The following is a 25936-nucleotide window of genomic DNA, read 5'->3' as shown; positions in this document are numbered from 1 at the left end:
GTCGCATGCTAAAACTCCTAAAGTTTCGTGCTATAACCTAGAGGCACGGAGAAAGAAGTATTTGAGGAGGAGAATCTGTAGGCTGCGGCAGCGCGCTAGGGCGGCGCGATAGCGTCACGGCGAATGCGGCTTACGCCGAAGCACGACAGTTGACGCTTTCGGCCTGTTGCCATCTTTTACATGCTCTTCTATGGACGCGACGCATAAAAATCGTGACAGCGCCTCGTGCAATGTAAAATTTCTAAGATTTCTTTCTGTAACATCAATCGGTAGATATGACAGATATTTTAGCTGCAGTTCCTAATTGATACTGCCAGAATTATAGGCCGCACAGCGCTTGAAACGAACTGTTAGTAGTGGCCCCTGAGCAGACGACATCTGCCGCCGCATGCACGCGCCCCTCGCTCCTCGCTCGCATGTTGTGTGCACGCATGGGTAGGTGGCCTTGGGAGGGAAAGTTCCCTTCGCGATTTGCTGGTTTTCTTTCTCTTTAGCGCTCTCAGGCTTCCGCGCGCTGCGCCGGCGGCGCTGTAAGGAGTGGGGTTCGGCGGGTCTCGTTACGGTAGCTGGCTCCCGCCGTCCGTCCCCATAGCCGATGATTTCCAGTGAGGAGGCGCGTTCTTTCAAGAAGGAACGTAGATTTATTTACATGGTTAAGAGATTGGAGTGAAAAGAGAGAGAGAGCAGAGCAGAGAAATAACGTCAAAAGTCTTCGGCTTTTATAGCCCCGAAACCGTCACTGCAGAAGCACAGGCAAACCGGTGTCAGCGTCTCCCGCCAATCCGGTGACCTGTCGTCTTGGCGTCCGGCCTCCCGAAAGGAGGCAAAGAGTCACACAATACACTCGCCACGCCCCGAAGACTCGTAGGTGAGACGGTCGGCGAGGAGTTTCAGTCCAAAGGGGAAAGGGCCGATGACCTCCGCTTCCACTGCCAGTAATACTTGGAAGAAGCGTTGAATGATGGCTGCCACGGGTGAAGGCCCCACCTGGGTTGATGGGAGCGTCTTCAACGGCGCAGTCCCACGCTGACCAAAACGCACGATAAAGCGGGTGTGTCGAATTCCGGAAAACACGCAGATCGCTCCCTCCGGCACGGGTTAATTTTCCCTGCTGCGGTAGGGTAGAAGGCAGATGTGGCTGGGTGAGAAACTCTCCCGCGGTGCTATCTCACGCAGAGAACAACAAGCCAAAAAGGGGTCTCCGAATTCCGACGTCCTTTTTCTGGGAAATCCGTCCACGGCGACATGTCCGCTCGCCCGGCAAAAGCTCCTCCAGGAAGAATCGGCATTCCTGTCTCCGTCTAAGCGCCGATACGGGGGGAGAAGACAGCATTCCGGTAGACAGCTGTACGCTCAATGGCGTCGGCCTCGATGAATTTTTAGGCCAAACGTAACAGCGCCGACTTCTCGACGTTTGCGCGCGCTTTTGACGCCGCGACAAAGGAGAGTGCTTTCTAGATTTCGACCAGTGCTTCTTCAGGATGGGGCGGAAATGTTTCGTGCCGAACTGCAGCAGTGGGTACGCGTCCTGCAAGGAGAAGGTAATTACCTTCAAAGATCCTAGTGACCCAGTGAGGTTGGAAGCGTGGGCTCGCGCCATACCAAGACAAGACCGACAGCTGACGCCTCGTGACTACGTTTGCGAGAAGCACTTCTCGGACAGTGACATAGACAGGCGGCGCTATTATGGCGAGCTTGGTGCCGAAGTTCTTCCTGACAAACCGAAATAGCCAGTGTTACGAGACGACGTGCCTTCAATCTTGCCGCGCTGTCCCAGCTACTTACTTGTCTGCTGTTCTCAAAAAATCACAACGTGAAATTTCTACCACCTGGGGTTTTGTAACGTGCACCTAAATGTAAGCACACGGGTCTTTAGCATTTCGCCTCCATCTAAATGCGGCCGCCGCAGCAACCTAAGTCTGAATTGATGGCATATAGAATAGGTCCCATCATTCGTTGAAATAAATTATACCTAACTCATTGAATTCACGTTATCAAAAATGATAGATTGCGCGTTGCACAAAATATATCGCGCTGGTAGTTTTCCTGCATGTGACCCATTTTTCTCGTTAATTTACCGAAAAAACTTGGAGTGCGCTTGAGCTTCGCCTTTAAGAGTAGAACGCGATAGCGTAATCGGGCTCCGTGCGCGTCGCCTTCTCAACTGCTAGCCTCACCGACGCCGACACCGGTATTTCTGCGAAACGAGCTCTTTAACGCACTCCCGTTATTATTTGGAGCCGACGAGGACGCACAAAAACACATCCATTCGGGCGTGAAGCGCGAACGGCGAATCGGTGACGAATGGCCTTGAACCGACGAGCTTCGTCGGAGAGCTCCGTGAGAGGGACGCGCGCATTTTTCCTTCTCCGCTAGCGGACTCTCACAACAGAGGGCGCGTGAGCGCTGTTCCCGATTCCGTGACTTTATTAGGACGCCTGAGCGAGCGCAGTTTCGCCTCCTCAAGAATTCTTGCTCCGTGCCTAGAGGGGAATCTGGTACTGCGATCGTCTAACCACTATGGTGCAGTGACTATGGGAATGATGGGAAGCCCAGGCTATCCGTCAGCTAGCCTGGACTTCCCATCATTCTCATAGTCAGCTAGCAAACTGCCCATGGTATTTGTCTTCCACAGGTCCAGATCCTCCAAGATCGTACGGCGCTTCGCGATTTTTTCCGCCAGGAAAAAGGCGCATACGCCGTGGCATCGCGAAAAAAAAATAGACGGATTTCGGCGCGGCGGCGTCGGCGGCGTGCCCGCTCTGGGGACTTCGGCGGCGGCGCAAAGCGGCGAGGGCAAAACAGGCGGCGCGACGGCGCACACCTCTACTTCGAAAGTTAGGTAATAGCTCTAGTCGCGTTGTTTGATGATGTGCCTCCACCCTCAGTCGCCATGAAAACTCGCAGCCGCTCAAGAGGAAAACCCAGTCCTTTCTTGCCCGACGATTTCATCATCCGTAAGGTAGCTTTCACCTGCACTGAAAACGAAACGCGGATGTGTTCTCCGAGCTTGTTTTTCGAGATGTGCCATCCGTGAGGAAGAGGAAGGTTGCAGAAATCTTCTTGTTCGCATAAAAGCCAACCACCATCAGTCTTTTTACCGGAGTCATTGAAGACCCAACGAAATATGTCTATATCGAATGGGAACGCCACCACCCCGTTAGAATGCCTTCTGTGTTGAAGTTTCTTCTGCGCTTTATAAAGAAAGATATCTGCTGCATACTGTAAGCGTATGCTGTCAGGTGTCCAAGGTTCTTCAAAACTCCGCAGGCAGTCCCTGTTTAGGTTGCTTCTTGGTTCGAACGAACACTCCCACATGGAACATCCTTTCCAGTGAATGAGGTAGCCCCTTCCCTGAAATTCGATAAATACACCATGTAAATATAAATATGTAAATGTAACGAAGGCATAGGCAAGGCCTCTGTAAATTGAAATATGTTTGACGACAAGATTATCATAATCAGATATGTAAAAATACAGACACCGATCACCAAAAAAGGACAAACTTAAAAAAAAATACGTTTCGGCCACCGCGCAGGAGCCTTGTTCAGAATAATTAGGCTGAATTTCACAGGTAGTCTAAGTACCAAAAAAGGTGACGCTGGCAGCGAACCTAGACAGTCTGTATGAGTCGTCATTCGTATAAAAATCGTCTCCATAGTCCGCTTGCTTTTTCAATCAGTACATGGGGTGTCGATTGCATAAACTAATTGCAAGTCCTATTCATGTAAGAACCCTATATACACGCTCAAGTCGCGCGCATATGTAACATTTTAATTTCGTACCATTTCTTTGAGAACCAAAGGCACCTTTACCGTGTTTCACTTTGGCATGCCTCCTCCATATGGGTGCACACGTGGTCGCCTTCTTGACTAGCCGCACAGTTTGCTATGGGACCAGGCGCAACTAGCGAGTGCGAAACAACGATTGAGCTTAATATCGCGTGTGTTTGCGCATTTAGCACTCAGAACGAGAGCTGTGAATTGCTCTCCGCTAGTCGGACGCGCCACCGAGCCGTCGTGGAGCGCTTGCTGGATCACTCGCCTGAACAACGGCGAAAACAGCAGCAGACGAGAGCCCTCCGCACGCTACGAAAAAACTCCACAAAAGGCGCACTGTTGAGTTGTGAATTGCCACGGACGTAAAAGACTGAATAACAACGTTCAGTTTTACCGATTTCCATAGTTGTCGTACGAAGAAGAAAGGCGAGAGCGCTGGAGACGGGCCGTTGCGAGCGTGTTGGGTAAGCAAAGTACCCGCGTTCTCCACAGCCGGTGGCATGAATGTGTGGCTCTGCTGTTGTTTTGCATAGCCCTGATGCAAAACCGTGGTAACCTTGACTATGAAGCTCAGCAGAGGCTCTGACCGCGGTGCTTGTCGCGTAACACGAAGTGAGCAGCTAGAGGCATACTGGAGACGCGTGATACGCACACCGCGACGAGTTGGTCGTCACAACACAGCATCGCGGACGTACGTACGTTTTGAAGGCTCAGAGTTCTGGTTCTAACTAGCTAACACCACGTGCGTCATACAAGTAAATCGCAGAATGTTGGTCGTAACCCCCTTCAGGTTTGTTTCGGCCGTGCTCTCCGCGGTTGCCGTAGCTATCTCGGAGGCCACGGTTTTGCCTTTGGATGTACCCCTCGAAAGTGGACACGCACGTATCCCCATTTGCAGTACATACAAACGGAAGACGACCATCAAGAGACCATTTGAGGATGCGTAATAAAACACTCCAATGCACAGGGACCGAGAGATGAATTAAGGGAGAATGCAACTGAAGAGGCGAAAATCGCCGGAGCCATTCGCCCCTGATGAACCGAGTTTTGCACCACTGATCGTAAGATGCATAGCTAAGTAAATTGATCGTGTATGTAGGTACTTTATCGCTGTGGCATACGTATATACCCAATTTTAACGCATTTAGGCTCTAGAGAACGGATGTCGGAGGGCTTGCCTCGAACTCGGTGTCGTGTGATGCTCGCTTGTACTTGCGAGTTGCAGCGCGCCGGAATAACTAAAACTTATTTTGCATTGTACTCGCAGTTCGCTTTGATCAGCTTGCTTTGTTTCTGAAGCGTGGATTGGCGGAAGAAGCTTTCCAGGTCCTTGATTTTCAGCAAACCGCGCCTCGACACCAACGAAAGAGGAGGGTTATATTGCGGCCTATGCACATTCGCTTGCGGGCGGCTCTCTTTGCACTCCCCAGTTAGTGCCAGGGCTACAATGAGGGCGCTGGTGGCGGTGTTTTTCGCAGCGCCGCCTGGGCAGAGTCTGACGTCTATCTGGGTGCACACGTGGTCGCCTTCTTCACTAGCTGTTTACCAAAATTGGCATAGGAGGATATGAGTGTATGACAAACATGACAGAAAGGTCATAACACGAGAAAATCCGCCAAATACCATGCATTGTGGCTATATATTTCATACGATGCAGTGAACGAGTAACTGTTTATGCTGCACCTTGAGCCAAGTCTTACTAGATGGATCGGCGTTTTTGTGGAATTCGAGTAGTTCGGTGCAAATCACAAGCTTACCACGCACGTTGACTACAATTACGTGTAAAAACCAGCTTGTATTTGTTAAACTGTGCCTTAAGAAAAATGCGCATAAAATCTGTTTCTGTGAGTTGAGCTTCGCAAGCACGCTTTCGCCATCGCAGAGGTTCTGTTTAGTTGTCCCATTAATTAATTCCGAAATTTTTGTGTTTCACTACCAGCTACCTATCTTCAAAAACTACGAAAATCTTCAAAGTTCGTGATTTTTTCCTGAGCTATCTAGAACTCTCCCTAACCAATCTTAATAAGAGTATGATTTTTAGGAAAGTGTATAGATATGCAATCTTACAGAAAAAAATTGTGAAATTAGAGAAAGTATGCGATTTGTCGCATGTTTGACCGTATTTTTCATACTGATGCGTTCCACGTAAAATCCTCGTCATGCGGTGTTTGATAGTAGACTACATCGTTAAGTAATGAAGAAAGTCTAATCAAATCATTTTTTGTTTTACGGAAGAAAATAATCTTTGAATTTGGCCCTCCGAACGCGTCCTGCATTTCATTTTTGTTGGCGCTTCGCCGCAAAGCACGTGGTAGCCGTTGCAGGCAGCGGCAAGATGCGAGATATATGTCAGTGACTCGTGAGGGGTCGAAAGTCTTGTGGCGTTGATGTCAGGGCGACGAGCAATGAATTCGTGTTACAATGTGAGCTTGCTTGCCGGGCCCACTGGGAAGTATGGACGCCCGAGAGCAGCCTATGGCGTCGTTGGCACAAGGTGCTAGAGGGCCGACTGCACAACACGTATACCCAGAGAAACAAGTGTATACAATGTGCATTATTTCTTTCAGTGCGCTTATGCTAGCTGTGCAGCTTGTCGACGTACTGTTCGGTGCCGCAGTGCAAGACGTATGAGACACATCTCGCTGTAAGTTTCAGTCATTACTTCGTACCTATGCGCAACATTTCCATTCTTGCGCATTCATTTGCCACATGTTAGTGTTGTCACGGGGGTTTACCTCGCGCCTGGCTCTGTCGTTTTTGTTGCTCGCCATGAAATGTCTTCTCACTTGGGGCAGATCGGTGACTACCTGAAATCGGAAAGGATAAACAGGACAAAAACTACAAGCGACAAAATAGAAGTAGAACACCCGCCTATATGTGTCTACTCATGAATCGAGGTATGAGGTTGTCCCATATGTGCACAAATTGTCACATAACTTAAGAAAGTCGCGGCAAGTCATGGGGTAGATCTCGTTTTCTCTGATCAACACTTCTTGCGCAAAATTTTCTCAGACAACGGACGAAACAGACACGGACGGGCGCAAACTTCCAACTGATTTTATTATCAACAAGTGACACACATATATACACACATATGACTATGACAAAACAAAAACACCAATGGCACAGGTGTGCAGTGTGTCAGCGCGCATCAGCTACTCCCTCCCCCAAATGTAGTGTTCCTTCCAAGAAGGCCATTTCCTTCTGCGTCAACGAAACTGACGTCATGCTCACGCAGTTGCTGCCCTCCCGTTGCATTTTTGCTGCCTCCACAATCTCTCGCGTGCGCTGATCCCCGTCATGAAAAACAGCAGTACACTGTTGATACAACGGTTTGCACCCACACTCGTGGCAATGAATGGCCAAATTTCCATCCCTGCCCCCTTCCACCCTGTTCGCACGCTCACGCAGGCGGTGGTTTAGACACCGACCTGTTTGCCCAATGTAGGGTCGTCCACGCGATAGTGGCAACTTGTACACGACTTCCTTCGTGCAGTCAACATACTTGTGTTTCGGTGTTTTACGCCGCATTTTTCCTTTTTGGGTATAAATGGGCTTGCGGCGATGCATAGTTTCGACAGTTTTTCAGGCGCAGACATGACCACCTGTACGCCGGCTTTTGCACCAATCTTTTTAAGATTATGCGAGATGCCGTGCAAGTAAGGAATCACCGCCATATTTCTAGGCCGCGTGGTCTCCTGATTGTCACCCTGATTGTCTTCAGGTGAAGCAGCCGCAGCTTTCTTCTGCGTCCTCCGAATAGCATCAGCCACAGCGACAATCATATCCTGCGGGTAACCGGCTGACGTCAGGCGCGTTTTCACCTGCGCATTTTCTCCGCACCATGCAAGTTGACTAAACTATGCAGACGCATGACAGGTACCCAGATAAGAAAACGCTGCACTACCAAACACGAATTTCAGCATGTCCAGTGCACGGCTTCTGCCTTGTACAGCATTCCAATAACCTGCGGTCGTGTTTACTTGGGGCAGGTCGGTCAGTGTCCTTATCGCCGGCTACGACAGCGCTATACGTGCTTCAAGTCCGGAGAGGGGGGCGAACCTCGCCCTGCACTGTAAAAGTTGCGGCTGTCACCCACAGTTGATGAATACGGATGTGGTAGGTCGTGGACACACCAAATTAGAACGAGAGGTTTGGCAAGGTGCCTGCTCGAAAGCTGTGGACCCGACCTGTACGTGAGCGTCGCTTCAGTCGCTCTCTTAAACAAGGAAATGCGATACATTTAGCCGGGTTTTCTACTTCTGTTTTTTCTTCTTTAGCTTGTAGTTTTTATCCCGTTTATCTTCTGTCCCGATTGCAGGTAGTGTACTTCGTACCTGCGTGCCATGTTTCAATTCTCGCGTATTCATTTGCCACATGTTACTGTTGTCACGGGGTTTTATCACGTGCCTGCTTTTCTGTTTGTTATTTTTTGTTGCTGGTCATCAAATGTATTGTGCTCATGCGCATATTGTCTAGCTGCGGCGATGCTTTTCAATAAATGTTCACAGTTGTTAGTAGCGCTTCGTCCTGTCTGTCTCAACTTTTTTGTTCTGTTTATTGCGTTGTATGTTTACCAAGTATTACCAAGTATTTTACCAAGTATTACCAAGCATTTCGCCTGCAGTGCGCCCTCGGCCCCCCTCTTCTTGGCTTTCGCGCGCGCTTTCAGTGCACTCTTCCGCAGTCAGTGCACTGTTCCAGTGTTGTTCGGAAGCGGCTCCCTTGCTTGCATGACATTAATTCGTCCTCAGAGCCGGAATAAAGCACTAGTCTTACTAGTGCATTGCTTGCTCCGGAAACAAAAGCTGGCGATGTACATCCGAGAACTTGTCAACAAACGCTCTTATCTCGGCGACTACCACCAGCTAGTACAGGAGCTGCGCCAAGTGAATACATAGTACCACTTTAAATACTTCAGGTAAGAGAGACTGCTGATCCACATTTTTTGTTGAAAATACTGCTATTGTCAGCAGAAAGGACATGCGAAAAAATGAATAATTAATTAATATACCACAACCTTTTCAAAGGTGCCATTGCACGTTGTACTATAATAATATACGTTGTGTCGTAGTCCCGGCTACACGAATCCCCTGTTCATTTTTCTGTCATAACCTTCCGACCTAACAACGGTAAAGCAGTAGTAGCAAAGCGTGAACAGGAAAAGTCGATTAGGCGTTTGTGAATTCTCGCATGAAAGAGTGTTGCAGCGGCTCAGCGGCATGCTGCTCGCTGATATTGTGGCCGCATTTTGATGAATGTGGACTAATAAAAAAGAAAAAAGTATGCGCGCGAACTTGCGCTGTAGCGTGCAGTAAAGAACCTGAGATGGTCGAAGTCAAGGTGGAGTCTGACTACGGCGTCCTTCACATTCCGCAGTGGAGGTTCTTGAAGTCACATCCCACCTAACACAAAACACTGCTCGTTGTTTTTGAAGAATGAAAAAGGCAAAGTTTTATGAGCTATTGAGCCTCGTTTATGAGCGAAGAATACCTAACCACAGGCGACCGATACGCCCCGCTGAGAGCGCACATGCCGTTCGTGACCAGAAGGTGCCTGGTGCGCGGAGATAATGCAAGGAAAGGAAGGCAAAATAAATGACGAATATTGTTGTGGGACAACAAGACGCCATTTCTACTCGATCTTTTCTGTGAGTGTTGTCAAGAAAACAGAGCAGTGGTAACAGTATATCATTGCACATACACCGTTTTACACATGACACAGAAGTTTCACGGCGACAAAAGGTTGACGGAAAATGATACCTTGCACTAAGAGCTTGTCCTTACAAACAGCGGCTCTGTTTTCTTGCAAGTGACACTGCAAGCGCTTCTTGCAACAAATATAGAATGCAAATATTCGTTTAATTGAGATTTCGGCGCACATTTACAGCCGGGCCACTAATGTTATGAACTCTGCAGTTGGATACCGCTCAAAAAGCATTTACAAAATAACAATATACGTACAGTGAGCAATGGTCCACATGGTGTCTTGTGGCGCAAACAAAGGCTGTTTTCGAAGGTCTATTCGAAGTAAACAGCATAATAGGCGCAACTAAAGTGCGTTAACGTTAAGCACAGGCACTCATCACGACCTCATTTCACGGTGGACAGGGCGGACGCATGCCAATACTTTTGCTGGCACACTTTGATGTTTCAACCGTGGAAAATCTTTTTGACGCTTCAGTTTTGATGAGAATGTCCATGCGAGTTTTGCAAAATATTTGGACAATAATAGGAACCACGTTGTGACAGACGGGAAAGCACGTTTGCGCGGAAATGCTGCCAAGGGTGCTTTCCTGCACCTCTTTCACATTTACCGTGTTTCGCACTAGTGCCTCTTCATTGCTTCGAAAGTAATTCTCAGCAATTTCGATTACCTCAATCACTCCTTGCGATGGAGTAGTCAGGGACTGGCGGTTTTCCGAAACATTTTTCAATTTTGTCAACTTAGGGGGTGGGCCATTTTCCACGTGTGCATTGCGACAATTTTCACACAGCATTCGCCTCATCACCCGTGAAATTACGCAGCCCGCCACGTACACCAGCGACTCCTCTACTTCAGGACTTAAATGTAAGAGGTCTTCTGTGTTATGAATATTGTTTACCTTGTCTTCTGTCTTAGATGTGTCTGGCAAATTTATGAACATATAGCCTCCCTCCTCAGCATAGCTGCCATGCTTGCTTGGTTTAAGGAACTGCGCTAGTGTTGCACTCCTCAAGCTGCATTTAAATTCATATAGTGGTGGTACAGGGTTCTTTGCACGCAGGGTGGAGAAGAAATTTTCGGGGCTGTCCTGGCTTAACCTGCTTAGAAAAACGTAGTGAAAGTTGTACTTGCTCAGAAGTGCATCTTGGACTTATAGAGCTGTTTTTGTTGCTAGAATGATGCCTGCGTGCAGAGGCTTCCAAACACCTTTGTTTTCGCTGCCAATATGAACTTTTGAGAACAATTCCGCTGTCGCATTCAAAAAGGCAACACTGTCCTCATGAGCTTCCTCAACCACATGACTTTAAGCGAGGTTAGTTGCTCGAGACGTCATGAGACGAAACCACCTAAATACGGTTTCAACGAACCGTGCAGTAGTCCGTGCGCTTACGGAAATTTTTTTCTTCTCCTCAAGCAGACGCAAACCAGAAGCTGTGTCGTTATGCAAAAAAAAAGAAACGGCCGGGCCTACTTTCATTTTATCATAATGATTTGAATAAATAATAGATGCATTCAAGTGCGGTGCAAGCTTTATGTCACCCTTCTCGTCATGCCTCACAAGGGCCCTTGTGAACTCCATGTTCACGCAGTTTGCTGGCGAATCATGTCTCTCTACAGTTTCTTTGGGAAGGTAGACGAGTTCACCTTTCACCAAATGATTTCTTAAATTTTTTAGCAAGTGAGGTATACCGGCCATAAACTAAAGCTTCCTTTTTGGGTCGCAGGGGTGAGGAGAACTGGTTCGCGGCCTGCTGTGCTTTCCGACGGTAATTCAAAAGAGCTTCCAAAGTGCCTGATTTGCGCTGCCCATGTCAGAAATAACAACGTGGATACTGAGACCGATGGACTCACAGGTCGTAATCACATCAACTACTTGAGCTTTAAAGCTAGGAGCATGAATATAATTGCTAGTGAGATGATAGCCGATGGTTTGCTTCCATCGAGTAGAAAGGCCTCCCAGCATGAATACCAAACCATGTGTTGCTAGGCAGTCATCAGGTAAAGAACCATCAGATAAAGGCAGTGTGGGTGAGTCCAATACATCACAACACGAACGGTCATATACGAGACCAGACTTTATTTGCATCTAGTCTATCATCAGAACTGTATGGCGTTCCTCTGGCTTCATGAGGCTGACCTGCAGGATGTAAGTCTGTATTAATGACTCAACGTGAACTCACAACACTTTTAATGAAAGAGGTACGATGTAGCTTCAAAACTTGCGGGCTGAACCATTCGATCGAAAAACTAACACAGCAAAACATGGATATAGGTCAACATCTGCAAGCAGGCTAGGGGAATATTAACTGCATACCTTTATCTTAAGGGGTTCCATAATATCAGTAAGCAGCCCGGGTCGAAACTTCGAATGCTCGATATGCCTTTGCGCGGTGCGTTGTGAGGGTAATGGGTAACCATATTCTCTGAGAAGGTTGTAGCGCTGCGTTCCGCATGAGAGCCGTAGCCTCAGTGACTTGACGAGAGTTTCAGCTTCCCATCGCATTTCCTGAGTAGACAACCGCTCCAGCGACGACATCTGATCATTACTGAAAAGGCCTTTGATCTTCTTAAGCGGTGCCTTTTCCGCCTCGCTCTTCAAGTATCTTCTCTTTGCGGCTTGTAATTTTCTCTTGCCGTCCTCTTGATCGCACTCCAATGCAGCAATGCGTTCCAAGAGTGCCTGATGGGATGTTGAAAAAGGGAGTTTTGAGTATTTGCCCCATTGGTGTAGTTTAAGCACGTAAAATAATTGTGTGCAGGGCTTCCGCAGAGGAGCGGAAAGGCCTTTTTCTGCGAAACAGTGTGCAATAAAGTAGGAGTGTGCGCATTATGCCTTTTCGAAACCGACTAAGATAACAATAGTGTAGCTAAAAGCTGAACCGAATACTGAGAGGACCGAATCGAATAGGGACAGAAAATTTGTATGATTATTCGCTACTTGTGGCAAAATTTATAGCAAACAAATGTTCATACGAAATGGAAGCGCTGGCGGCGAGTCATGGAATTAAGTTGTAGCTATCGAACGACGCAACACGGATGTCCACTAGGAGACGCGCCACTCGAAGTGTGTAGCTTACCTCTGTGACCTTTATGTAATACGCATGGGAAAATTGCACTTTGCTACTGGTGAGGATTACTCACACATCGAGGCGAAATTCCACAACTGATAAGAGGAACGAGAATTTTAGTCATGGCCCAGGAATAAGGTATACTTTCATAGTTGGCTAAGCATGTTTGTATACTCTACCACATTGCGTTATTTTTAAGGTGACATATAGGCATTATGAAGCACACCCCACTAGCGCACAGCGCTGCGGTACTAAGTACCCTTCCTGCCAGATCGTGGCAGAATGCGGTGTGGCGTCGAAGTGAGCCCTTCTTTGAAGGCGAAAGCCTTAGATGCCTCGTTAAGCATGAAAACGGACCGTCGTCGGCGACAACGTGACTGATGCAAAAAAATAATCGCGTGATCATGACGTCACTTATGCTCAATAGGCAACGTCACCGTGACGTCATAGAGTTCATGATGATGTCACATAACGTGACGTCATATGATGGCGTCATCACACGACGTCGTCGCTCTGCACTGCCTCCTTGATCGGCTCGCCGATCACGGAGGCTGTCCACAACCAAATGAGGGGCACAAAGCTTGCAATGCCCCTAATCCTGGAGGCAGTGCAACATCACGTTAACTGCAGAAGGCTTTCGGATGGGTATGTGGGAGGATCAATACAGCGACTGATAATAAAAAGAAGATGATTTTCGCCTTCGAGTCGTCGTAGGCGAATGCATAAGAAACCCTGTGAGTTTTTTTTTTTTTTTTTTGAGACAGTCGTCGGGAAATATGAGCAACACTCTATTCTCCGCTTTTGGCAATTATTCGAAACTATTCCAAAACACGACAACGACTGGCAATTGTGTTAACTAATTTGGAACATTCACAATTGGGTATCTTCAGCGAATCGAATACAAGAATACTTGATTCGATATTTGAAACTTTGCAGCATTATCACAACCTTATACTAAACGTCTGGTGGCGGCTGGGAGAGACTGATTTGAAGACCACTGTGAGGTTGGCCGCCACAACATAATGAAAATGTTCCATTTACGTGTGGTCAAAACAGGTTCATGACATGCACCACGTAGATGACAGCAGTCCTTAGGTGGTCCTAATGGAGAAATGAAATTAGGGCATGAGTGCACGGCCGCACGCTAAACACGTGCGTGAAACGAGGCAATAGCTTACAGGAGGGTTCACTTGAAGAGGTGGCGGGCCTTATTCCGGTCGCGCTGCTGTATTCAGGCAAGCAGGCCATGTCGCCAGGCGCTGTGTGAAAGCGCAATACAATAGGATACAACCATATTATGAACAAAGGACACCACCTACCTTTGATCAAAACAAGTTCGTGGCACACACCAGGTAGATGACTGCAGTCCTGAGATGGTGCTAACGGAGAAATGAAATTAGGGCCTGAGTGCATGGCCGAACGCTAAATACGTGCGTGAAAGGAGACAATAGCTTACAGGTAGAGTCTGCTGTTGGGCCTGTTGGTACATAGCTTGAAAACGAGGAACCCAGCCTTCAACAGACACGTACACAAGAAGAGAAGAAAGACGACCACACACGCTGGGACTAACAACAGTTTAATGAAAACAACATCTACTCAAAAAAAGGAAGCCTCAAAAACGCGCATGCGCCCTACAAGGTATTTAGGTGGGAGGGAAAAAAAGAGGGGCGGTGAGCATGTGACAATAGAGGAAACACCCATAACGCTGAAGTGCTTTAAAAACGTTGCAGATAAAACGCCCTGTCTGTGTACGTGTCTGTTGAAGGCTGGGTTCCTCGTTTTCAAGCTTACAGGACGGTTCACTTGGAGAGGAGACGGGCTCTATTCCGGTCGCGCTGCTGTTTTCAGGCAAGCAGGCCGTGACGAAAGGCTCTATACATAAACACAGATTATGCTGTTTATTTGGTTTATTTGGGAAAGCACGCATATTAGTAGAGTGACAAATGCGAATCTGAGCAAGAAAAATAGGTAAGCACAAACACGGCACGCAAAAGAAAAAAAGCTTATCACTATGGTGAGTCGTCATATAGAAGACAACGCCGTAAGTAATACCGGTGTCACAGGGGAACTTTTGATCGCTATAAGGGCCGTTCCAGATCAGGTGCTGCAACGCGGTCACTTATAATCGCTATCAGGCCCGATCGGGAACAAGATCATCGCGATCTGCCCATCGATATCTGGTTCCCAGATTGCGATTTGACTGACGTTCGCGCCAAACTCGATCCGGATAAGTTTGGACCGAATAGCAGCGATGATTGTTGATCGCGATCAAGAAATCCGATGAGGACTGATTCTGATAGCGATCAAAACTACCCGTGTGACACCGGTTTAAGAGATAATCTAGTTTTTCTTTAGTGAACGGACGACATGCCAATGCAGGCGTGACCAAGACGAGCCATTTCGGTCGCGGCTGCTAGGTAACGGCTTGCTTTCTCTATTAAAATGTTATTGTTTTTTTTTGTGCGTTGTGCTTGTGTGTTTCTTTAGTTCTTGCGACTGATCGCATTTGTGTCACGATTTTTATGTGTGAATTCTCCTACCCCCTCCCCCCCCCCCCAAAAAAAACCCCCTCATTTGGGAACCAGCGCCAGAAAGTGCCGTCTCTATTCGTCCATTGGTTTGTTTTTTACACCAAACATTCACAATAAACGGAATCTAACGATCACGACAAGCGCGATCGAGATGCTGTATCATCGCGCGCAATTGTTCGCAGCGGAAAGCAGATCCTATAGTTGTGCACTTTAGACTGAATAACAGTTGCCGACGTGCGAGGTAATGCACTGTCAACTGAATGTTCAGCATGTTGAGGACAAGCCCATTTTTAAGCAACACGCAAATAGCCTAGGAAACAAAGAGGTTGATGAGCAGGCCGGAACGATATTTAAAATGTAGCATTCGGCGATGCTTTGATACGAGCAATAGGAAAGGCGCCTTATTTCGCAAAGAACGCTGTTCTTTGTCGGAACAAAGCTTTTTCGGTCGATGTTGTGCAGCCACTGCTTCTTGCGCAAGCCATGACGCTTACCTTGAGGAATCGTAAAAAGTGCATACCCCTTTGCACTGTCGTTGTTGCAGTTATAGGCGCAACAGCACGGCATAGCGCCCACACAAAGCACAGAAAACAAAGCGCACGCAACGTTCGCTACGCGGAGCCCCGGCGTAAAATGGCGCGAGCGAAAAAGAAAAATACCAACAAAACGCAACATCGACGCGTCTCTAAGGGCAACGGCGAAGGAGACCAATCGTCGGCGCCGAAAAAGCGGCGGAGAACGGGAGGACGCGAAAGGGGCAAGGAGGCAGAGAGGAGGATGCGCGTGCGGCGGCGAGCACAGTGAATGGCGGTACTTTCCCAAGATCAAGGGGCTTTAAAAATAGCGCGCTTTAAAGGTCGACACCCCACGTGGATGAGCGCGCGCCTCTACAGGGCGTGGTCGCTCGTGCGCGCGCTTATCTCGTGATGGCGGTGGTGTGTACGTCTTGTGCTCTCACCGCAGGTTTGCGTTGGGAGCACGAAGGTCACCTCGCTCACTGCAGTGGCGTCTTTTGCGAAAGGAGCGCGCTGCTCACACAGAAATAAGTTACAGCTGTGACAGATAGTTCGTGCTCATCCTGTGTATGTTCGTTCCGTGCGTTCTTTCTGCTTGAGCAGCGCGTTGCATGTTTGGAGTTGTTTGCCGTCCTCGCGTGACATTACGATTGGTTGCTGAAGCATTCATTCCTTAGCGCTTGTAGGGAAATAATGCACAACAAACGCTCAACTACGTCTGTGAAGACGCATGTCACTTTCGTGTCATACCGATTCCTATGACAGAGGGATCAGCCACGTATTTTACGTTTTTTCTGTGTGCTTGAAGGCTTGAATACTGAAGTAGGCTCATCATCTTGTAGCGCAGCCTAGCCAATGCATCTTTGGTCTGATTGGCCTGTTTCCTCCTCCTCAACGTCGTCCGCAGGCGACAACGGTGACACACTGCGAGTGCCGCACATGCCGCTCACCAGGTCCTCTAGCGTGGTGTCCTGGCTTGCCACTTCGTCTTGCGAAGCGCAAACGTTAGATACAGTTCTGAAAAAAGTCACAGTTTCGCTGCAAGGGAAAAGCAATGAATGCGATAGCAAGAAATTGGAATGTCACACGAAGAACGAGAAGCAGCTCGATACTTGCAGCGCCGCTGAAGCACAAAGAAGGAGGCCCGAAAAGAACGCACAGGCATGCACAGGGCAAGCGTGAACTAACAACTGTCGCAGTTGTTACGTCTTTGTGCTTGAGCAACGCGCTGCGCATGTCGACAATGGAGAATCGGTTGCTCTTAGATATTTGTTTTATTTCTTGTAAACTGCGGTGCGTGGGCTCCAAATACAGGGCCAACGTAATTCAACAGTAACAAAAACGTAAAATCCTACACATCACCAACATTTCTGCCAATGCTTGTCAAGGTTTGGCCAAGATTGACCAAACGCGGGTGTGCTACCTGGGATGCTGCTAGCCTCCAAAAGCAGGCTGTGCTACACAAAGTCAGACCAATTATTTACCAATACACAGGTTTCCTGTAAAAACTTCAAGGCAGCACTAAAACAACAAAAGCGCGTCAATGCTCATAAAAGATACTGTTTGGAAAGGTATGTGCTGCTGGTATAGAGAAGGGAACTTTTTTCGCTCTTGTTAAATTTCTGGATACTGAAGGAGAACCTGAAGGACAGAAAAAATCTGCTGCGACATGTGCAGCATGTCGGAAGGTCAGTCTAATGAGCAGATAGGTTTGAGAACTGCACTTCTGCCGTATTCTTTATACACAAACCAGTACTTGTATCGTGAGTCCGCAGTAATCCTAAGTTTGAAAGAAGACCTACCACAGCCAGTGGCGTCTTCTGGTCAAAGAAGCTATGAAAGGGCTCGCCGAGACCTAGGCATTGCTTTGTACATAGCTGTTGACACTTCAAGTGCTGTAGATAAGCGCGGCAAAAGTATGCGCTCCGAAATCAAGGATTGCTATCTACACACAACAAAGCATACAATTATAGGTAACATTCTTATCTTGTACATAGCGGACAGCATGAACAAACGGATGAAATTGTCCAGCCATTTCCGAATGCATTGGTGTATCGGCGACAAAGGAACTGTGCATCGTTGTGCGGTTTTTCCATTCATCAGACGATAAGAGTGCAACCACCATGGTTGATCCCATAGTGTTGTCTAAAAGAATAGCGCAAACACTTGACGACATTGAAGACTTTAGGCAAGCCCGGCCTGTCAATCAAGAGCTGTCTCGAACCCTGTACTGATGGCAAAAATCCCATGAGCGGCAATCGCAGCTCATTTTTTTAATCGTTTGCGTCTTTCCGTCTGTGGTCGATCACCTAGTTAGAGAAACGTACAACTGATCGGCACAGAGCAGCTGGCACCAAGGTATTTATAACAGACTTCATTCCACCCTGTCAGTGAGCGATGAAAGCGTAGAGGCGTCGCTCATGCGTTTATCACTCCCTGAGGTGATATGGCTTGCCGTTGTAGACTTAAATGTAAACATTTCGACAGAAATCTGTCTGGCTGGGTGGAATATTTAGGAGGTTAATATGGCTCCAGCCAAGTTTAAGACAGCCCGACGTTTCGGGACCGACTCGGTCCCTTGCTCAGGGGTGACTGGTTTGGTCACGGAAGCTTCTCCCCGACTTGTTCCACCGCGGCTCCGGATTTCCCTTTCCCTCACGTTTCTGGAGGCCGTGAACGTAAACCGAGGGCATTGTTCCCAGGGACCGGTTCACATTTGCCGGCGTGTTTTGAATGTGCCACGACTCGAGCAAGAGCCTCCTTCCCAGATTCCTTTCTGTTTCCAGAACAGAAGCGCCGTCGAAGTCGATCTTATGGTCGTGCTTTTCACAGTGCTCTGCAAGAGCGCTGCGTTGCATTTCCATCTTCCTGACGTTGTTGTTATGTTGGCGTAATCTTTCTGGGAAGCACTTGCTCTCGCCTATGTAGCTAGCCGGGCATTGTGAACACGGCACCCTGTAAACTACGCCCTGGTGTTGTTCCCTCGGGGGTCGATCCTTCGGCCGCGGTAGCAGGCGGGTGAGCGTCGACGCTGGCTTGTGTATCACCGTGACCCCCTCTTTTCTGAGAATCCTGGCGAGCTCTTCGCTGATGCCCGGCACAGCTGGTATGACAACGCGCTGGGCTGGCTTCTTGGATTCCGTGGTGGCCGGTGGTGTGGCCGGGGAGGGGGGTCGCGTAGCGTGTCTTTCGGCACACGGCGCGACACTCGGCGAATGAAAGCTTTGGTGTATCCGTTCTTTAGCAGCTCGGCGACGACCCTCTGCTCTTCTCTCTTTCTCTCCCCCTCCGACGTGCAGATTGTTCTTGCACGTGAAAGGAGCGCCGAAACTACCGAAGCTTTGTGGGCAGTCGGATGACAGGACGTGAAATGCAAATACCTGCCGGTGTGCGTTGGCTTTCTGCACACCGAGAAGGTCATGCGCTCGCCCTGCCGCCCGACTGCCACATCGAGAAACGGAAGCGTCCCGTCTCGCTCTCGCTCCACCGTGAACTGTATCGCCTGGTCGACGGAATTCAGATGTTGGAGGAAGCTGTTTACGGCTGACTTCTTTATGACGCAGAAGCAGTCATCTACGTACCTCACAAACACTTTCGGCTTGTCAATAAAGGAGCCTAGTGCCGTTTCTTCAATGTGCTCCATTGTGAGGTTCGCAGCTGTAACGGAGATCGCCGCCCCCATCGCGGTCCCGCTGGCTTGCCTGTAGAAGATCCCGTCGACGCTGAAGTATGTCCCCTTGAGGCAATACTCCAGTAGACGACACAGTTCGTCGATGCTTAGGCAGCTTCTTTCGCTCAAGAGTTTATCTTCCTCCAAAGCTGCTCGTGCGCAGGACACTGCTAGCGCTATGGGCACACTGGTGAACAGAGACACGACGTCGAACGAAACGATGCACTCATCACTGCTCACTGTCACATCTTTCATGCGTTCCACGAAGTGGCTGGCGTTGCGTATGTGGGTTGGTGTTTTTCCCACGAGCGGCGCCAGAGTCCGGTGGACATACTTGGACAGCGCACGGAGTGGAGAAGATGTAAAATCCACGATAGGACGGAGCGGGACAGTGGGCTTGTGGATCTTGGGAAGCCCGTAAAATCCTGGTGCAGAACCGTTCCGGCAGATAAGCTGGAGGTAGGTGGTTCTTGCCTCCGGGTGCCTCTTAAAGATATCCGCCAGGAGCTTGTTCAGTTCCCTTTGGACTCTTGGTGTGGGGTCTTTCGCCAGCGTTTCATAGGCCGGGCTGTGAAGGAGATCACGCAATTTGTCGCTGTACGCCTCCCTATCGAGCACGACCATTGCGTTGCCCTTGTCGGCTGGGAGGATGACAATGTTCTCATCATTCCGGAGTGAACGGATCGCATTATTCTCCTCCCTCGACATGTTGTGCTCACGGCGCTTTCCTATTTTTGATAGTACACCGATGGCCTTGAGACGGACATTTTCTCGAATGCCGTTGTCGAGTCGTCTTATGCCTTCCTCTGTAGCCGCAATGATCCTTGGTAGTGATGGATGCGCCGTGTTCACGTTGAAGTTGTGTCCCTTGGCCAGCACGCTATGCTCGGTAGGGGAGAGTTGTCTGGAGGACAGGTTGACGACGAAATTATCGTTGTCATGTCCGCGATGGGGTTTTTCTCCTTGAAGTGTCGTGAGCTTGCTTTTGTGGGCCGCTTGCTGCTTCCGAGCTGTTGTTGCAGCCACATTTCGAGCGAACTCCTACAGTAGACTGTATCGACAAAATATTTCAGCAATGTCGGGTCCTCAAACAGTTTTACGAGAAAGTAGATTACCGCAGCTACGGTGCTCGCGTTTTACGAGAGATGTGCGGGCACACAAAGAATCATACTTGCCTCGTGTTTTCTTGCTTCCGTTCTACGAAACATCAAAATAGTGAATGATGTATTCCAGGCAAACGCAGAATACCTATTAGTTTTCATTCAAGAGCTTGAATACTTGTATTTGGAAGTTCTTAGTGGAATTTTGGGTGGGGGTTGGGCGGCGTGAAGATAAGTGTATGTTCTTGCAACCAATGCCAAGGAACTTATGCGACGTTTTTAGAAAGAACATTACACTAGTCTGCATGAAACACACCGCGGCGAGGGAGCGCGCAGCTTCCAGCTCTTGAGGAACATGACGATACAACTACAACAGCAGCGTTGAAATGTTTCATCTGTACTTCCCAGTCTGCATGCCATCACACCGCATGACATAGAAAGCGCGAAGAGCAGTCAGGAAATAATGAAGCCGCCGCAGCATGTTTTCAGACGTTTTTTCGTCGAGCTGCGGTGAGAATTTCTACAGCTTCAAAGTTAGCAGTGCGTTTGGTCACGCACCATGTTTCACCTTCTGGCACGCGGCGGCGTCGTACAAAGACACTTCTGGTGAATGCCCCTTTTGACATATAGCGTTAGGGTACTGAAAGTTTTGTTACCTCAACTTTCTAATGCTCAAGCCGAGTGTGCGTTTTCTTGCGTAAACTTAGTGTCTTGCGTCGCGAACAGCGCAAGATACTGCACCGAAAAGCCATAAATACTCGGTCCTGTCTTCACCATCCTGGGACTTTCGGTAACCGCTGGAAAATGCTACAACTTCGCTTTTTGCTCCTCTAGGCAGGCCTTGCACTTGTCTTGCTAAACTGCCTAGATGCAGGATCTACGACCGAAAACCGCGGTATTGAGTGTGCTAGCTTTTCTGTACAAATGGATGTCGACGTCTTCACGTACCGCGCGCGCTCGGATGTTTTGTTTCTAGTAGGAACCTGAAGTGCAATCATGTCAAGAGTTGGATAAAGTGAGCAAGTCGCTCCCGCAACCTTCTTCCTTTGCCTCGCTCTCGTTGTGTGTTTGTTTTGCCTCAGTATTACTCAGCGCGGGTGAAGTGCAGCCAAACGCAGGACCAAAGATGGAGGATGCGTTGGCATTGTTTAGGGAGTGTCACGCCAAAACCACTGCCTCCCTGAGTGGGATTAAGCGAGAAATCAGCTGGGACCATGTTCGCGCCGAGGAAAAAAGCGTACAGAACGCGTCTAAATATGCTAACGATGCTGTGGCTGACGGCGTTAAGGAAGTCAAGGCCAACGTGGAAAGAACATGTTCCGAACTTAGGGATGCAGTTGACGACATCAACAATCCAATGAACAGAAATAACCATTATCCCGGATATATCGGTGAATAAAACAGCTAAACAAGTCCCTTAGGAGAGAAAGCTAAGGGGAGCATGCTTACACAGCCGTCACCCAGACGAGCCAACTCGGCCGCCTCAACAATCTCTCTCATTAGCTGATTGCCACTTTTATAAACAACCGCGCACTCATTGGTATACAGGTACATACCCACAGTGCTTGAAATGTGTTCTCAAGTGCCCGGTATCACACGGGATAAGGACTCTTTTTTTTGTATCGCGATTAGTCGTTTTTTTGCGCAGTAGCGCTGGTGAGCCTGTGTGACATTACGTATAAGTTATACGTAAGTATGTTTTCCGAAATGAAGTTTAGCAATAAGCCAGCGCTTGTTCGTGCCCCCTCGCTTTGTCCTTCGTTTTTACAGTTCGAGTGCGCTGTTAATGTCTCAAGCAACACGGATATACAAAATAAACTGAAGCTGAAGTTTCTTATCGTAATTGTAGCAATTATGTATGGCTGCAGGATAAAACTGTTTCAGCGTTCAACGTGTCTTTGGAGTTGTTGGACAGATTGGGCCAAAATTACCCTTAAACTTAGCAATTTATTGATTTATTTGTGAAGCGCCTTGGGTTGAAGAATAAGCAAAAGGGAAAGAAGTTTGGACTCTTTATTTTAATGGTGAATCAGCATATTATTTGTTTAATAAAATGCGCTGTTCGTAATGTCGCTAGTCTTCTATTTGGCTACGGATTTGGCGCGAAGATTATAGGCATGGCTACTTTTAGCTTGAATTCTGGATCCCTTGTAAGCTGCCCAGTGAGAGATAAGCCTGCGGTGGAGACCTCTTGCTCTGGCGACCACATACTTTCCTCACGCCAGCTCAAGTGGAACGCCGTGGCGCGTTCGCGATGCGCACTGAGGTTTGTGCCTCTGGGATCCGTGAAGCTGAGCGCGCAGTAACTAAACTCATAACCAAAGACTCTACGGAACCGGACAAAATGCTCGTACCTTCACCAAAGCGATTCGTCCACAGGACGCTGCGTGCCCAGCAAACGACGACTGACGTACAAATGTTTGTAGTGTTTCGCTGCAGCGGGCCGCGAGGGAAGTGTCCTGTCAGCTAACACAAATGCTTGATCATCGTGGAGAACTTTAATCATTGGAATAGAGATATTCCACTAGGGATAGGTGCGTACACGTCCAACGGTGCAGTCCAGGCTGACTGCCATTCGACATAGCGCAATTTCGGCTTGTTAGTCTCAGTTAGTGGCGTTTTAAAATCCACACCCCACTCAGTAGTGCTTGGGTCACACTCAAGCAATCAAACAGTCATGCTCAGACTCTAGCCGTGCACAGTTCACTTCTGTCAGATGTTGCAGGTTCGATCAGCACCTCGAAACACGAATCTGGACTATCCGAGAAGCTCCTGAGGCGATACTTCGGGCCATATCGAGTGTCGCAACGACTCACTGGCGTCACGTACGAGATCCTCCCGGATAGCCCTATGTATGACGCACCGCGAACACCGACCTGAGCTTGTGCACTTGGTGGGAATGAAGCGGTACATTAACCACTGATTGTGCAAGGGACGGTCGCTTGTGCAAAGCAACTTTCTATAAAATTGACCAGTAGCATGAAGGCGATGCTCCTTCATGGAGACAGATGCCGCGCCTACTCTGTGCCAACAACAAGGACAATGCGCGCTCAACCGACTCTGCCTCTGGCAATGTGATATCTTTCAAAGAAGGCTTTGTGTATGTTTCCCTACAATGTTCCATATAAGAGGCCGTTCAGTGTTGTTTCGCACGTTTTTTTTTTTCCTTTCCTGTTCAGGCGCACTGCGTCAGTAGCAGCAAAACTTTTGAAAATAAGTATTTGCTCGAACACCTGCATACCGTCAGTTTTCTTCCTTATAATGAGTATGACTATTATATGTTTGGAATGGTATTTAAAAGCGGAAAAAAGAAACACTTATTTCATACTTTCTGTCAGAACTTACACATTCCTGGAAATTGTTGGGGATGCGCATCACAAATCCTTCAGCGCATGAAAAATGTACGCGCACCATCCCTTCTTCATGAATTGCAGGCCATGTTGTTCCCGGCCATACCATAACCATGTCGTCTTACCCTGGCTGCCTGAACTCCTTCGATGACTTCCATTTGACGTCGGCAGGCTTGGTAAGCAAAAAAACATGAAGTGCTGATGCCGTTAACATCCTTTGTCATGCATGTGAAAACAACTAATTTTACACATTGGCTGCCCAACTTGAGCATTGCCTATTACTCAGGTGTGGAACTGGAGAAATTAAAAGTGAAATTATGTGGCTACACATGAATCACACCGCATTACAGATCTGACTTGTAAAATGCTTTGATGTAGCTACATGATTCACTAAACATTCACCTACATTAACGTGTTATCCACGCAAGGGCGCTTGCAGTAGCTTTTTTTTTTCTAATTCTTGACCAATTGCAGAATTTCTTAAAGAGTCCTTGCAACACTTTTCAGCATGGTAAGAAAATGCTGCCGATCGGTAGTCGAGGCTCCTGAGAACACGCGAGCCAAAGGTTATAATGCAGCACGAGGCCTGGAATTTGCATATTGAATATACTTAGCGCAACTTGGCAATCACTTAAAAAACACACACACGTTCACACGCATTCGCTGAAGAACACACCCCACACACGTGGAGTGGATGCGTGTGTAGGGATGGTCGATTAAAATATTTAATCAATTAATCGTTAATCGATTTAGCCTTTAATCGATTAATTGGTTTCGGTGGAATCTTTTAATCGATTATTTGATTAATCGACATTTTTAATGGGTGCTTTGAAACCGATATCGCTTTGTTTGAGAGGCATCGTTCGTGTTTGATATGGGCCCAAATATTTTTTATTAGACGCGCTGACGATCCAAAATTCCCACTTTCGAAAGTGTCGACGACGGGCCCATTGTGTCCAGTGTGCGAAAATTCACACTTTCGCACACTGGACACAAGAGGCCCGTCGTCGTTGGTTGATGTCACGGATTCAAGCATATGTGGCCATCATCCTTGGACTATTCGGCAGCAGGTCGTATTTTCTCGAAGTCTGCCTACTCGAGCTCATCGAAACCGGAGGCGCGTTCGGGGACTACACTGGTTGGAAAGCCGCAGTTGAAACATGCATTGTGGCGGAGGGTGAGGAAATCCCGAGAAAGGTAAAAGAGAGACGAGGAGAAATTAAATAAGACGCTCGCTCTAGTAAGCAAGGCATCTTTTCTCGGTTTGTCGGTTAGATATTGTGGAAGCCCTACATAATACTATAATTGCGGACTGACGCGATCTTTTTCTTTAGGTTACCTATACAGAGATTACACAGAAATATACTGGCCTCAAACAGACCATCCGTACAGTCAACTGCGGGAAATAGAAGGAAAGAAGATGACATTTAGGGGCTCGTTTTCCTTTGTTAGACACAATATTAATTAGAACTAACAGACAATATTGCCAAGAAAAAGTATAGGGGGTGTTATTTGTAATGATTGGGATATAAATCTGAAGGAAGTAAAGTGGACGGAAAGATAACTTGCCGCCGGCAGGGACCGAACCTGCAACCTTCGAATAACGCGTCCGATGCTCTACCACTGAGCTACGGCGGCGGTCATCCCCCCGTCCACTTCATAGGGTATATATGTGCATTTAAATTTAGGAGTGTTTGTCAGCGCCGATCGCAGCCATGGCGGCGAGTGTGGAACACTCTTTTTCTGCCTTTTGACGTCACGTAGCACGTGATCTTTTTACGAGCTGGCAGCTGACCAATAATCCCTCGAATACTACTGAAGGCGCTAAGTCCTCTCTAACGAGACCCTCGCTATGAATGAAGGAAACAAGATTACTTTTAGGGGCTCGTTTTTCTTTGCTGGACACAATATTAATTAGAACTAACAGACAATAATGCGAAGGAGAGTATAGGTGATGTTAAGGGTGTATGACAAAGAAAAACGAGCCCCTAAAAGTCATCTGCTTTCCTTCATTCATAGCGAGGGTCTCGTTCTGGCGGACTTGGTGCCTTCAGGTAGTATGCGATGGATTATTGGTCAGCTGCCAGCTCGTAAAAAAAGGTCACTTGCTACGTGACGCCAAAAGGCAGAAAAAGAGTGTTCCACACTCGCCGCCATGGCTGCGATCGGCGTTGACTAACACTCCTAGGTTTAAATGCACATGTGTACCCTATGAAG

The 25936-nt window shown here is 48.0% G+C and overlaps 1 protein-coding gene across 1 annotated transcript in view; it reads left to right on the top strand.

The window, feature by feature from the left end:
- Positions 1-25936, top strand: part of LOC125757811 (putative phospholipase B-like 2) — an 88376-nt gene that overhangs the window by 44376 nt on the left and 18064 nt on the right. The window contains exon 2 of the mRNA XM_049413980.1: positions 23804-23895. Coding sequence (XP_049269937.1) covers positions 23804-23895 — 92 coding nt within the window. The remainder of the gene's footprint in view (positions 1-23803; positions 23896-25936) is intronic.

This window comes from Rhipicephalus sanguineus, chromosome 3 (assembly GCF_013339695.2).
Source record: "Rhipicephalus sanguineus isolate Rsan-2018 chromosome 3, BIME_Rsan_1.4, whole genome shotgun sequence".
Taxonomy (NCBI): Eukaryota; Metazoa; Arthropoda; class Arachnida; order Ixodida; family Ixodidae; genus Rhipicephalus; species Rhipicephalus sanguineus.
The sequence above is the reverse complement of the archived record's forward strand: the minus strand, read 5'-3'. Positions and strand labels throughout refer to the sequence as shown.